We start from the raw sequence: 16,314 nt of genomic DNA, 5'->3' as shown, positions 1-16,314 counted from the left end.
TGCAATCTGTCCAATGGAAAGGCGTGACATCATGGTCGGGGTGGCGTAATGACCAGGAAGCTATAAAAGCACATGCCACACAGCTGGCTTCAGGTTTGAGTAGGGAAGCAAGTGCCGGCAGGGGTGCCGGGAATATGGTGATACAATGCACGTCTTGTTTCTTGGAGGAACTAGGGTTACATTCGTAACCTTGGGATGTTCCTCTTCAGGAACTCGAGCTGCATTGAATGCTTTGGAGAAATACTTCCAAATCCCTGCCTAGTGTGTATCTGAAGAGCACAGCTAAGGCGAGAGAAAGAAGAGCCAGGAGTGGCTCGCATATCTATATTGTAAAATCTGATGAAAGTGGAGGCTTGAACCATCCCGCAGCATTGCAGATGTCCAATAGGGACACACCTGCTAAGAAGGCCTTAAAGGCTGCCATACCCCATGTAAAGTGAGCCTTGGGTCCCAACGGCGGGGGAAGACTAGAGGACTCATGGGTAACTTTGATAGCCTCAACTATCCAACGACTAAGGTTCTGCTTAGTTGCAGAAAAAAAAATCCCACTTTGGGGGGACCATGGCACACAGGCCTGTCGGCCCATCTTTGTCCACAGGGCAGCTCTGTGGACGTATATGTCTAGCGCTCGAGCTGGACACATACAATTAGCTTCTTCTGGTCGAAATTCCAGAAGGGAGGAGGAGAGCTGAAGGCCTGCAGTACTATTGATTGTGGTGTGACAGAGGGAATTTTTTGTAACATAACCCACTCGAGGAAATAAGAATGCTTTGGCCATGCTGGGCACAAAGTCTAGGTAGGTAGGGTCCACCGAAGGGGCCTACAGTTTAAAGGGTCAGATGTATATCTGAAATATCTTGAATTTGCTCAAATAGAGCTTACACAGAGCCTCTAAAACCACAACCAAGTCCCAGGGGGGAAATGGGACTGTACTGGAAGCCTCAGCCTCAGTGCACCATGGAGGAAACTTGTCACTATGGGGTATCTACCCACTGATTGATCAACGGAAGGGACATGGTAAGCTGCATCAGCCGCCCCATAAGCTTTTAAGGTGGAGTGGGTTAACCCCGCAGGGGGCCTGGTTTGTAGAAACTCCAGAACTGTACCAACTGGGCAGTTTACAGGGTCAAGTACAGGTTCCCTGTTGAGGGAGCTCTGGATTGGAGGAGGGTCTCAACAACCTCGGTTGAGAGACTGGATGCTATGAGTTGTGCCCCCTCAGGGGCCACACCCGCAGTTTCCAAAACTCCGGGCGAAGGTGAATTATCATGCCCTGCACCTGAGAAAGTAGATCTGTGCTGGTCGGAAAATCCCAATCCCACGAAGCCTCAGCCAGGTCTGTACAATAGCATCAAGTCCCAGAGGAGAACCAGAGGGCACATTGCGATATCTCTTGGGTTGCAAAGAGGTCAAAAAACTCATATCTGCTTCACCACCTCGGGGTGAAAACCCCCCTCATCCCCCCCGCCCCCCAGGCCTCTGCCCCTGTCTCTACAGTATGTCTGCTTGCTCCCACAGTCAATTTCCCAGGAATATGTACTGCTCCGAACGAGAGGAGTTTGTCCTGGGACCACAGAAGGATCTGGTGTACCAGCTTGTACAGGGGGCGCGAACACAGATCTCCCTGGTGACTGATATAAGAGACCACTGATGTGTTGTTGATGCACACCAACACATGGTGAGCTTTCAGGTATGGGAGGAAATATTTCAATGTTTGATACATAGCTATCATTTCTAGACAATTGGTATGCCATGTCAGATGGCGACTGTCAGGGTGGCCACTCATGACCGCAACCCCAACCGGTGAGTGACGTGTCTGTTGCTAGTGTTACACAGTGACAAAGAGCTCCCAGCACCGGGCCCTGATTCAAGAACTAAGGTTTCTTCCACATGTCTAATGCACAAAGGCATCACCGCGTGACCTTGATAGTTCGAGGTGGGTTCCCCCTCAGGGAAAATACCTTGGTCTTAGCCACCATTGTAGGGGTCTCATGTGCAGCAGGCCAAAAAGGTATCATGTTGGACGCAGCTGCCATCAGACCTAGTAGTCTCTGAAACTGTTTGAGTGTGACTGGCCTTCTTTGACTCTCTTGACTGTTATGAGGATTCGACTTGATCCGAGCAGGAGACAGACGTGCCTGCATCGTGGTCGAATCCCACACAACGCCTAAATAGGTGGTTCTCTGAATTGGAGAAAGTACACACTTCTTGGCATTTAGTCTCAAACCCAGCTCCCCCATTTGAGCGAGAATGACATCTTGCTCTCGAACCGCCATGTGCTCTGATTGACCAATCATCCAATCGTCTATATAATTCAAAGGGAACCAGAACCACATCTACACATTTCGTGAACGTGCAGGGTGAGCGTGCAAGGCTGAAGGGAAGTACTCGATATTGGTAAGCTTTGCCCCCGAAAGCGAACCTCAGAAACTTCCTGTATTGTGGAAGGATGGAGATGTGGAGGTATGCATCTTTGAGATCTATTGTGACAAACCAGTCCTCGGATCTGATTTGAGCTACAACCTGCTTGATGGTGAGCATTTTGAACTTCAGTGACATAACTGAGCGGTTCAGCTGACGCAAGTCTAAGATTGGATGCACCCCCCATCCTTCTTTGGAACTATTAAATACCGGCTGTAAAACGCAGATTCCCTGTCTTGTGGAGGGACTACCTCAATGGCTTCCTTCCTTAATAGGGTATTCACTTCTTGTTCCATAAGACCCAGAGCCTGCTGGGGGCTGACTAGCGTCAGTGTAACCCCGTTGAATATCGGCGGTGGATAACCGAACTGAATGCAGTAGCCTTTGTCTAGTGTACGCAGGACCCCCAGATACATTTGGCAGTAGTTTCCATGCTGCTAAATAATCTACTAAAGGAATCAGTCTCTCGAGACTGACCTCTGGTGTAAGAGGTACGCTCATGGGCAGAAATAACTAAGAGCAGTGCTCGCTGGAAGGCGCTGCACCCTGAGACTCTGGCAGGGTTGGCAGACCGATCTCCCAAGGGCACTGAGGTGAGACGGCCACCATATAATAAGGTGGACCCCGGTCTACCCCAGTATGGGACGCCCTCTTCAGTCATGCATCGTTCAGCCCCCAGAGCCAGCTTAGGCTGGGAAGTCTCTGGCCCAGAGCGTTGCTTCAGTCTCCGGTCCCAATACGGGGAGCATGGGTGGTAACGCTCTGTTTGCACATGGAGGGGGCTGCTCCCTCCCAGCAGTCCCTCCAGCACATCTAACTTCTCAAAGTTAGATAAATGTAATTATATTCCTTAGAATGTAATGCAATCAAACAATCAGACAAGTTAACATGGTCTTGCTTGTGATACAATTTACATTGAAGTGATATATCTAACTCCTCACAGTCAGATAAATGCTGAACTTAATTCATCATTATTAAATGGAGCTTAAACAACCAGACCAATGGTCGAGTGTGGAAAGATTGACATCAAAACTGAAAATGATGTAATACATGCGTTGCTTTGGCAGCGCGCGAGCAGCTTAGTCACACAAACAATATTAATCTCCTCGGAGATTAAATAGCTACCGCAGCGAGTTCACAGTCAGAGGAGGAAGAACCACAGCACGGGCTTCCGAGCCTCGAGAGTGAGCTCTAGATGTAGGGAACACTGGTGGAGATTGGAAGAACCGTCTCCATCCCGTCCGCTATAAATGCGCACAAGCACACTGCTCATTAATGCTGCCCGTAAAATGTTAGGCATAATATTGTTTGTTGTATACTGGTGCTTATGCAACTTTATGTTTGTGCAATGCAACTTGTCAATCTCTTCAGAGAAAGAAAGGCAGAGCATCGATCGAGCACGATCCTCGGGGGGAAGAACCGCAGCTCGGGTTTCCGAACCCAGTGATCGGGCAGATCTGATGGGTGAGGTAGGAGATAGGGACCTGCCCGTCTCCATTCCCTCCAGCAGATCTATCTGCGAACCCAACGAATGCAGGCACCGCTCCGTCTCGGTGAAAGCGGGACCGGTATCGCGAGGAACGCTGGCGAAGGCTCACTTCTCAAAGAGAGCCCTTCAGGATCTAAGCGTCCGCATGTGATATCATACAAAGCGCGCTATGATCCTGGGCAGACCACATAAAGACTGTGTGGGTCCCTGTCTCTGATGTTTAGGTTTGAGAGCAGGGAAGAACACACCATTTGAATTCACCCTTCAGATGCCTAGTCTTAGCTTTGCTCTTTGACAAACTATAGCTACTTAAAGGAGCTAATAGTGACAAACGACAATAAATAAGACTGACAAGACAGAATGACATGCACACACGCCAGCTGCGTGGCATGTGCTTTTATAACTTCCTGGTTGTTACGTCACCCCGCCCATGACGTCACGCCCTTCCATTGGACAGATTGCACACGATATTCAGAGTCTGTCTCGCCAAATGTGTTCCCCAAAGCATTCAACGCAGCTCGAGTTCCTGAAGAGGAACACACTCTTGCAAACTATTTGAACTTTCAGATAATTTTTTTCTTAAATAAAGTCTGAAAGAGTTGTTGAAGGTTAATGGTGAAGCCATGCAACAGTGGTGCAGTTCATTTAAAGCCTACACTAGGATTTTTACTGCTGATTGTCATAGGCTTCAAAATTCATATTCATTTGTGAAAATTATCATGAATGTGAAATGTGTAAGAATCCTAAACTTTTGTGGTTCACAGATATTATTTTTGGATGGATTCATTTTAAAATCATTCGTCTAAACGTGGGCAAAAAGGGCAGTAGGTCACACTTCCCTATATTTACTAGCACCACTAATGTGAATATATGAGTGAAGCTGTCTTTGTACCTTGAGTTTCTCTCCAATTAAACTGTGATAGACAGCTTTGCGGTTACATCTTTGCTACCAAATCATTTCTCAGGATATTAAAAACAACAGGCCTGCCATTGGTGTAATGCTTATAGCAAACACATTGTAACTGGTGAGAGCTGGCTACAATCACCAGTTCCTGATTTTACACCATTTCCATAAGTCAGATTATTATCAAATGAATGAAAGCTGCATTCTACTTTATCTTTGAAGTGATATATTTAGTTACAACAGGATGTAAAACAATATTTTGATAGAAGTCTCTTATGTTCCCCAAGGTGCTGCATATATTTGATAATAAAACACAGTAAAATCAATAATGCTGTCAAATATTATTATATTTAAAATAATAAAAATGTTTAATTAGTTTATCAACTAGTACATTTTTAACATTCGATATCAGTGTATTATGATTACACATGATTTCAGTTATTAATAGCATGTTTACCAAATTAACATTAACTTTTAGTTTAATTATTAAAGATTAATAAATGATACTGAAATTGTTCATTGTAAGTTTATGATACTGAATATATAAACTAATGCTACAGAATTGATTAATTTCTAATTTAACATTTCTTTAAACCTTATGTAAAAACTTGTACATGACAGACAGACACCATTTTCCCTTAGTGAATGGTTTTTGAACCAAAAAGCTGTAAATTGGACAAGATTTTGTTCCCATAACTAAAAGTCAGGTTACATGAGACGAAACTGCTACAGGTTCCATTGCAGCATGTGAATAACATCACACCTTTACATAATATCTTAATGTTTTCTATATAGTTCAGTAACACCACTTTCTTTTATGCAGTATGTTGAATGTTGTTTTTTTTTTTAGTAGATTTCCTCAGAAATAGAGACAGCAGAGATCAGACTGACAGATCCCCATCTGACATCATTAATCAGACTCAGTCCAGTGGAGTGTTTCACTCTGCCTTTTATTTTTTAAACAAGATATACAAAGAACACTTATCAATGTTTCTGTTATAAACATATGCTTAAAAAGCCATTAAATCAGTTGGACAGTGTCCGTATTTTTCTTAGAAATTGCAACTAGTGTCGTAGAAACCATTGGCATTTTCTTTGCTGTTGTGTCAGCATGGTCATCATCAGCAGCATCATTTGTCTTGCCATCATGAACATCAAATTTGCTCTACCATATGTTAATTCATATCATTCCTTACAGTAAAAATTTGTTCCCTTCGGGAACTTCAAACTGCATCCTCTAAAGGTCGCTTTGAGGAATGCCTTCAGCGTGACTGGTGTCTGCAGCATACAAGTAAACATGGCTATAACATTGACATTACCTGGCACAATCACAGTATAAAAGGGTTCCTGGAGAACACGTCATCCTCTATGTCCCTGTCCCAAATCACACCCTAAACACTCGTGGACTCTCTATGTGAGTCCACACTTTCATGACGTAATGCCACTTTGACTGTTGGGTAGAAGTCTGCTGTGGAGCTCACCTCAGTGCGGGCTCGGCATAAATGTGCATCAAGTGTGCATAGCGACTGCAAAGGGGACATTGAGTTTGATCCATTTTATCTAGTCTATTGCTAATTTTAAGTGAATTCACTAAATAGCTTTATCCACAGTGCTACTAGGACCTGTCTCTGTTTTTCTGACTTTGTTTAAGGGTTAGGACCTCTGCAAGCACCTCCCCTGCTTAAGTCAGAACCTCTTGTTTTTGACCGATTGATAATTGTATTGCGTTTTTAGTCCCTTCCCTATCGGCTCCTTGGTCAGTTGTCCCTATGCTGGGACCCCCGTTGTTTTCCTATTTCCCATTTGCAGTCAATCTGCTCCCCGGACATCCGTGCTCCTCTCACTCTGGGGGATATTTTATGAGCTTGTCCGGTCCTGGGCAGATAATGTGAGTCCTCTTCTCTATTTGAGAGTTAGGTACTTCGCCCCTGGGCTATTGATCACTTCGGTTTAGCTGGGTTCCTCTCCCTTTGCCAAGGGTAGAGCCATCTGCTCTATGAGCTCTGTGACTGCGACATCAGGTTTTTGGCTGCTTGTTGCCTCCCTGATAAATTGCCTCCATTTGGTTGAGCTTAGCAGTGCTTTCATCACCCTAGAGGGTCACCTATGACCACGTCTCTCCTATTTTGAGAGTTGGGCCTTTGCTCCATGGAACTCCTTCGCTCCATTATGCTGCTTTTTGGTTGAGCCAAAATCTAGCACCTCCTTCTGGTTGAGCTGAGAAGTGCTCCCTTCACTGTGAGGGTTAGCTCCCAGTGTGTGCTCTAAGGGCCTGCCTCAGCTTGAGAGCCGAGATTCTGCTCCCGAAAACTTGAGATCTATCTGGAGGGTCCTGTGGGAACTTGACAGTCCTGAGCAAGGCTCTGTGTGTCCTTCTCTCTGCTTGAGAGCTAGGTACTATGACACAGAGCTATTGATTGCTTTGATAAAGCTGGGTTCTTCTGTCTCCTTGCTAGGATTTGAACCTGCACTGACATCAGGTAGTTGGGCTGCTTGCTGCCTCCCTGATAAGTTGCCTCTTTTTGGGTCCAGCCTAGCAGTGCTGAGCTGAGCAGTGCTCTCTTCACCCTAGACAGTCACCTATGAGCATCACTCCCAGATTGAGCATCTGAGACCCCCTCCTATTTTTGGAGTTGGGACTTCGCACCCTTTGAGCTCCGGTTAACAGTCATGCCAGGTTGCTTGGCCATCTTTTGCCTCCCTGGCGGGTTGCTTGTTGAGTTCCCTGTTCTCACCTTGGGCTCCACTCTAATTATGTATCTCAATTGAAACATTTCTGAGGAGGGTTACCAAAGATCAGTCAAATTAGTTATTTGAGCAGGTTCATTCAGAACTGGCGGTAGCCCCCGGGGTGGCAGGCTAGGTTTTTTTTAGACACCTGGCTGTATCCCCTTAAAGGAATCTCTGTCTTCTGATTCCAAGCCTAGGGCAGAGCTCAACCAGACTTTCCAGACCAGCCATTAAAAGGTAAGTTATTTTAGGGTATGCAGCTCAGGCCCTTGGCTAAAGGGTGAAATGTCACTGACAGCCAACAAGGCGTCCTTGGGGCAACTCCCATGGCTATGGTAGAGTTGGTACTAAGTGCTTGCTGTGGTTTATGGTATGCACTCCCCTCAGCATGGCTGCATGGGTATACCATTCCCCAAAGTGACCTCTAGAGGACGCAGTTTGAAGTTTCCTCGGAAGGGAACGTCTCAGGTACGTAACCATGGTTCCCTGAAAAGGGAACGAGACACTGCATCCTCTAGTTTCCTTGCCATGCTTCAGACGCAAGACAAAGAAGCGGATGACGTGTTCTCCCAATGCCCTTTTAAACTGTGATTATGCCAGGTTATGATGTTTTAAGCTGTTGCCGGACAATGTTATTGTCATGCTTCAGAAACCGGTCACAGTGAAGGCGTTCTCCAAAGTGACCTCTAAAGGATGCAGTGTCTCCTTCCCTTCTCAGGGAACCATGGTTACATACATAACCTGAGACGTTTCAAAGTAATACTTATAATTTATTGAATAAGGTTGCTCTCTTGCTGACCTAGCAGAAAACATTACAGATCTACATGACAGTTACAACAATTTTTGCATGGAAGCATAGGAATTGTAATTTTTATTATTAGATGATATGAATAGTTAATGTTATGTTAGTATTAAAAGGAATATTCCAGCTCCAGTTATAGATAAGGTTAGTAAAAGGAATGTTATTCAATAAGTGTCATGTTATCACACATAATCTGTAGCTTTGTTGTACTTTATACTTTTACATTGGTGAGTAGTTGGTGTTGTAATGTTCTCTTTTATATCGCTGTAAGTGCATAAAATATATATATTTTTTTTTTAATTGAAATTATGGCATTTTCTATGATTATCAGCTTACAAACAGGTGAAAAAAAAAAAAAAAAAAAAAAAACTTTTATTTGTCATTTTGCTTTTCAAACTATCTATTGGCTATGCAGGGCTGGTTTATTTAAAACAATTGCCAAATTATTTTCTGGTATATCAAAAAAAAAAAAAAAAAGGATGAGATTTTATTGTGACCAACCTCAACTTCCTGTTTCTAAAGAGAATATGTCAACACGTTTTAAACTTAGGATGCTCCTTTAGAGTCAAACCAAACCTTCCTAGACACTGACCTTTGTAACAATACATAAATGTCTTTTAAAACTTACAACTTAGACTGATACAGGACTGCAAACTGTGGTTCTTCTCAAACAGGTGCATTTCAGCTTTGCTTTTGCATCTCTAGTCTTTCACGTGCTCTCTACAGCTCTGTTTCCCTCACTGTCTCCATCTTTTACCATCCTGTAAATTTTATTTCTCTGAATTATTCAGCATCTCCACAAAGTGCAACCAGACTTAAGGGAAAAAAGCATGGCAGATATGGAAATGGGGCATTAGACAAGCAAAAAAGATGAAGTACAATGATACGAGAGGATAGGATGTCAGATCTCCTCTCTCCACCCACAGTTCTTCATCATCATACTATATTGTCCTCCATTTCTCTCTCTCTCCACAGCCTCAGGAGACCCATATTAACTTAGATATCAATGACAGCTAAGACTTACACCTCCCACTGTCCCGACGAGATATGAAATGGAGGAACAAACACAAACGAGACAGTGACAGAGAGAGAGAAAAGCAAGGAGAGAAAGAGAGAGACTACAGTAATATCGGGTCCACACTGTGAGCAAGTGATGCAACAAAACTAGTTTATAATCAATGAACCTGTCAGCCATGGTGCAGTAGTTGAGGTTCAAAAATCATTTTCTGCAAGGGTTCTTGTAGCCGAGTGTATAAAGAGTATTGAAATACTTTGTATGTTTTGTCACTTCAGTAGTGTTCTGGAAAATGTACTTGTTACAATTTCACTAAGGTGTTCAAACTACTAAGTATAAAGTATGTTTTAATTAGTCATCATCTTTATTTAAATGTCCTTTTATTGAGAATGCATAATTTCTTCGGCTTAATTGAACTAATAAAGGCATATCACAGTCAGAGAATCTCAATAGACAATCAATAAAATCTGTTTCAATGTAAAATGTACAGTAATTGGTCGAATCATGGTCATTTATACTTGTAAAGAGACGTTTCTTCAGTCACACAGAAACATGTGTCTATATTATAACTACTGATGAAGATTAATTTGATTCATTTCAATCTGCTCAGTTCGCGTTTCAGCATATTGAATTTAGTTTGGCATCTGATTTATCCAAGAGTCTTGTGTATTTGGGATATTGAGGACAACTGCAGATAAATAGGTTGCTTTGCATTGCATTTCTAAGTCTAATTTTAAAAGTCTAATTTGATCAATTTCAAAAGCTAAGAAAAGATCTTTTAAGCACAATTACTTACAAAGGTAAGATTTTTGTTGTTGTTTTAGTTACTTTTGCTCTTCAAGCCAGCCTTTATTTGATAAAAAATGTGGTAAAAACAGTAGTATTGTAAAATATATTTACAATTTAAAATTTTCTTTATTAATTTGATCAATTCTTTATTTATTTTTTCCCTGTGATGGCAAAGCTAATTTTTAGCATCATTACTACAGGCTTCAGTGTCACAAGATCTTTCAGAAGTCATTCTTATTGGTCCTTTGGTGCTCAAGAAACTTTTCTGTTTGTATGTTTGTTTTTATTACCAAAGTAAAAAAAAAAAAAACTGCATTTATGTGAAGGAATCAATTGTAACATATGTCTTTATTGTCACTTTTAAACAACTGAATGTGTCCTTGCTGTACAAAAGTAATATTGTTTATGGATTTGTTTATTTTAAATAAATGTTTAGACTCTAATGCAGATGCAGATCTTTTTTTTCTTTATATTTTTCCTTTTTTCCGTATACTTTAAAGTATATTTTTAGCTAATGAAGTAAAATGCTGTCAAAGTACCCATACTAAAGTATAATTTTCCAGTACTTCTTACACCGCTCTACAGGCCCTGTTTGCAAATGTATGCCAGTTTCAAGATAGCGAAGATGAAAAGTGTCTGGTTGTACACACTGACAGTGCCTTTTCCTTTTTATCAAGAGTTGCCAGTTTATGAGTGGCACAAGTGACAACAACTATTGATGCAACAAAGATAAGGTAAAGGTGAATTTTATGCAAATAAACAATGTAATATGGCCACTAGCATTAGGAATGCAGAAAGGGTACTCTGTGACATCCAACAGTTTAATCACAGTCAGTGTGAACATCCATCGAGGCTTGAAGAGTCAGAGGAGGAGGCTAGGATGAGTGGAAAAGACAGACTGATAGAGAACTGTGTATAAAAGGACTAACAAGAGTGCAGTGTGCTGTTTATTTCTTAAAGTGAACAACTCTGTCCTAACCAGGCAGGACTTCTGTTATAGGACTGTTTTGGGTAGCCAACAGCTTCTTGCTTACTGGTCCAAAATCCTGCTAGAGTGCCAAAGCCCTGCTAATGATGTACTTAAAGTTTTATGTATGCTGTTTACTGATTGGTCATTTTATTACAAAATTTGCGATGATTGTTTTTTTTTTTTTGTTTTTTTTTTGCTTGGGATTAAATTTTGATAGAATGATCTCTGAGACATGTGTTTAGTTCGACACTTACTTTAAGAACTATTGGGAAATAATACTTCCATGGACCAAGCTGTCACTTCTATGTTTGTATGGCATTTTGGACAAATAAATTACTTGGAAATGAGTTGCATCGCACCTAGTTAGGACATGGGGTAACGTGAGCTGGCTCTACCTAGAAAAAGTTCCACTAAACACTGTTTACAATGTCAAATCCTCAGCTTTAATTTGTGTTTCTAGTTGTGAAACGCTGTGAACTAATGCTACTTTATATTCACATCATATACATATATTTTTGCACAATATTTATATATTTAACTTTTTGCTCTTTTAACCCTGACGTATGTATAAACAGGCGATTATAATCAGTAAACATGTAAAACACAAGAAACATGACAGGAGATATTTCTCAATGCTAGTGATGTTGCAAAAAAAAACTGGCCTTCTTTAAGTCAACAGACAAGCCTAATTAGTCTTCCTGTCATTCTCTTTATCAATGATGCAACCAGTGGCTTTTAATTAGGATCAATCTGCATTTGCTGTAGCTGGCTTTGGATTTCCTTAAATGCTGGTATGGTTCAAACTTAGAGCAATTGTCTTTTTTCTCATATGTCCTTAACATGTTTTTGCATGTCTATTCAGGGTTTAAACAAGAAAAGTCCCTTTTTCTGCAAGAGGGAACATAATTTTTGCTTTGTGGTGGAGAGTAATACACAAACACACAGGCAAAAATAAATTCCCTAAAATTTTGATAGCAGGACAGAGCATCACTTTCACAACCTCTTGTTATAGTTTACCCTACACTCCGACACAAGCAACTGTACTCCCTGTCATAGCATTGGAAAAAATGAACCTTTTCCATTTTGAACACAGGCAACTCCTATCAATATCACATACATCCTTTAAAGCCCTTAGTAGAATTCATCCTAATTATACATACACAAAAGGTACAGTTTAGAATAGTGCATAAGATTAGATCGGTCAAACATACCACCAAACAAATGGGAACAATGTGATTCTCCAATATACATATTACATGTCTCTGGATTGGCAACTAACATGTCATTCAAGCATTGGTTATAATACGTCTTTTAAAAATTATAGGCTTTATACATATAGCGCAGGCTTCAAATATGGCAAGACATCTTTTAAGTTAGTAAGGAAGGTGAGAAGGGTGTTAAAATTCGGAAGCACTTCATCTCCGTCAAATGGTTGTCAACTGCGGCAGGCTCGACTTTGATTCCAATTACGCTTACGGTACAAAAAAGACGACATTGCAAATAGTACATAAACAGTAAAAAGTACATCATGTATTGCTAAAGATAAAATACTACCTGGTAGCATCCACATCACAGGTAGAACGCTTTCGTTTTAAGAAGAAATCAGAAACAACAGTCATTCAGCTTATTTGGGTGGTTTAAAATAACCACTGGAAATGATTCTTCACACCGAAGGAATTCGAAAGTAGATATTTACACCTTGTGTTTCTTTGTAACAGATGTGAACGCACACAGCCTCTTTTGATTTCACTTTATAGTCCTCAAACTGTGGAATTAAGTAGTTAATTGACCAATCCAGCGCTTTATTGAGTTAATATCAAAGTTTATACCTGGATGATAGTCCTCATCTGATTCAGGGTTCAAGCTGATCCAGCCAGAAATCTGTCACTGTGGTTATGTCAAAATCTAATTCTGCTCTAGTATTTTCTGGCTTTCCTCAAAGACAGACTTCATGACCTCCTGGCCGATAAAGTGGCTCCATTTCAGGCAGAGGGCTGTGTAGCTGGCTCACCTTGGCATCGCTTGACATCTCTGTGCTAGGAGAGTCTGACAGCCGTGTCTGTCCTCCAGGGTTTGCCCCTGAAACCCAATGACACCCTGGAGCCATTGCCACCGAAACTGAATGAAGCATCTCTGTAGCTCAGGATAGTTTAACTTGATGCTGACCCAAGAGAGCATGTTGATACATCCTCGCATCAATTCAAGGGTTGAAAATAGCCGTCCAGGAACATGCTGTAACTGTAATTGTTGTTATTTTTGGAACTGCTGTCCCTGGAGTTGGTCCACAAGTAGAAATTATCTCCAAAATGAAGCCAGTGGGAATATAAAGAGAGAGAGCTACTTGTTTCTTTCTTGTTTCGTCCTTTCTTTACAGTTCATTACAGACCCAACTGCTGTAACATGTACTGCAATGACTTTAATGCGATCTAATGTATTGAAAGGAAGGCTTTGTACCATTACGAGTGTGTTGCCTCCTGCTTCTGAGTTCAATAATCCTTTTCTGTCTCTCACAATACTGCCGTTTTATTTGCAAGCCATTCCAATGAACATTTCAAACTCTTTTTATATTCCCTATGTGGCTTGAGCATCAGATGTCATTGGCCTGTAAAATCTCACAAGGCTGTTCAAACAAAGTGTGCTACTTTTTAGACACAACCGTTTGCTTGGTAAACAGATGCGTTAATGTTACGTTATGTTATGTTATGTTATGTTATGTTATGTTATGTTATGTTATGTTATGTTATGTAAAGCAAGAGGTTACCATCAGATATCCGAGGGTCAATAACCATAACTCTCCATTCAGATCCATTGTCAATGAAAAAAAGATAAGACAGACAAGAAAGACGTGTCTACAGGCAGTATGGGAGAACATATTTAAGATCTGCTGTATTAGAAGCAAGCTGTCATCAATTACAGCGCCCCCTGCTGTTCTGTGGCAGTGTGGCAGCCAAACGCCTGCCAGGGAACAGCTTGGAACAGCAGAGAGAGAGTGAGTTTGACAGCTGTGTCCATCAGTCATGTGGCCCCAGGCAGGAGAGGACGGATAGGCCTAGTATTGCTACCATTTTCCTTGGTCTCTCGAGCAACTCTTAAGACACCTAAACTCTTCCCTTTAAAACTGATGCCCATCACCAGATTTTCCATGCCCATTAGGATGCTACAATAGGGTGTAGGTATTGCTGCTACATGCTTGATTTTGCCACGGTCTAAAAGGTTCTTGCTTTCACCAAAAGGATAATTATTTACATTCAGAATTATTCAAAGGAAGCATGCTGTTTGACATATATTGCCAAGAATACACATGGGTCAATTTAGCAAAGTTGTTCTGGCAGTGTTACTTATGACATTGCCGGATTTGTTCACCTCCTCCGTCACTATGGCACCTCATCTCTTCGGGCGACTGTTGTCCCCTGAAATGTCTCTCTTGAGTTCTGTCTGTAACAGAGACTGGCGTATCGACCTTGTCTTTACCTGTGCTGTGCCTCAAACAAGAGTTTGAAATAGAAACAGCCAGAATAGCTATGACTTGATGTTGGCAGTTCGCTCCCTGGACAAGTGCTTGAATGCGTCCTTTGATGATGGTGTTGAGAAAAAGAGACCGAGAGACATTGGACTTTGCCAAATTCACCTAGACCCTTATCCGTTGGCTGAAATAACAAACCCTTAGACATCACAACACCTGAAACTCTCTTTCCCTCTCACAGGGCACCTTGGTTTCTTCGCTGTCCCCTTCCGTATGCTTCCCCGCTGTTTCTTTGTCCTCAGTGGTTTAGAATTGTCAGAATAATATCTCACTGTGTGGCAGCTTTTGACTGATGGAAGCTGACAGCACAATGGCCTTGTCCAGAAGGGTGTGAAGGCTCCTGAGGTGCAAGGTTCCTGCCCTTTGCTATCGGACACATTGGTCTGGACCACAAGAGACATCTGAAGGCCAGAAGTACAAGAACAACAGGCCATAATTTTAGAGGGGAGCTAGGATCACTAGGGATTCAAGGCCCACCAAGAATCGGAATCAAGACCATGCAACGTTTTCCCATTCATTTCTTTGTATTATAGTACAATGAGTATAAATCTAGTCCAAAACAAACACTAGGAGGAAATATACTGTAAATATAACTGAAGCACATGTGTAGAAGCTTTCACATCCGGTTGTCTAATCGAAGTCATGCTTTCTTGTGTTTGTATCCTTCCCAGGCTTTCCCCTCAGACCGTCACCTCTGTTTTGCTGTTCGTGGGCAGTCCCTTGTGTTTTGGGTGGAGGTGTGGAGACTGTCCATACCCCAGAGGTTGAGTGAACAACTCTGGAAGAGTCTCAATGCTAAACTGACGCTTGTTGGAGAAGGCCTGGCGACGACTGTTTGGTTGGGACAGTGGTGGCTGTGGCTGCATCATGAGAGGGACCTGATGTTGGACATGGCTCTTGTTGGGGTCCCAAACCTTGAAGGCTGAGCTCGAGGTGAGTGGGTGGGTGTTAGTCTTGGAGATCTTGGGCTTGGGGACTTGAGCTGACGTAATGGTGATGGCCAATGGAGTATGGATGTCCGGAGGGGGAAGAAAGTGTTTGTCTTTTGGGTGGAAAGCAATAGGCTGGAAGGTTGCAGGCGAGGATTGGCGGTGTACGTAATCCATCATGGGGTAGCTCTTGGGGTAATAATCCCTTGCTGTAATATCTGCAGAGAGAAAGGGCAGGAAAAAACAAACAGTTAGAAATAAAGATGCGTTCATTAAATAGTGTTGCTTTTACACTCACATACCCTATGGTGTATTTTACTAAACCTAATGTATTTTACTATTTTTAGTGCTAAGAGGATCTTATGATTAAAACACCTGGAGCAGAGGGTCATCAAGCATGACATGAGGATGCCCTCAGCTCTTTTTTTACATCACGCCACACACATGCATGCATGAACGTACATACAATGAATTTAGGGAGCTATGGCTGTTCACATCACTGTCATGATGAAATATTAATTATATGTGTCCAGAAACAGGACTCTGTTTGAAAGGATCGGTGCAAGGAATGTCCAGTGAAGAGCAGATGCACATAGTTGAAAGGAGACAGTAGAGTGGTTTGCCGTTTGATCTGGGTTAGTTTGTGTAGTTAAAATGTGTTATAATGACACTTTGAGGTACAAGGACAACCTACAAACATTTTTAAAATGTTCCACTGCAACATTACTCAACTGAAACCAAA

General features: G+C 41.9%; 1 protein-coding gene across 2 annotated transcripts in view; it reads right to left on the bottom strand.

Annotated features, from left to right (window-relative positions):
* Positions 1-10,595: 10,595 nt before the first annotated feature.
* Positions 10,596-16,314, bottom strand: part of LOC113046825 (protein shisa-9-like) — a 62,760-nt gene continuing 57,041 nt past the window's right edge. For both annotated transcript variants that reach the window (XM_026207862.1, XM_026207861.1), the window contains one exon: positions 10,596-15,790. In XM_026207862.1, the coding sequence (XP_026063647.1) occupies positions 15,324-15,790 (467 nt within the window). In that variant the 3' untranslated portion in view covers positions 10,596-15,323. The remainder of the gene's footprint in view (positions 15,791-16,314) is intronic.

The sequence above is a fragment of the Carassius auratus genome, chromosome 28 (genome assembly GCF_003368295.1).
Source record: "Carassius auratus strain Wakin chromosome 28, ASM336829v1, whole genome shotgun sequence".
NCBI classification, from domain to species: domain Eukaryota; kingdom Metazoa; phylum Chordata; class Actinopteri; order Cypriniformes; family Cyprinidae; genus Carassius; species Carassius auratus.
This window is presented reverse-complemented; position numbering and strand designations above follow the sequence as displayed.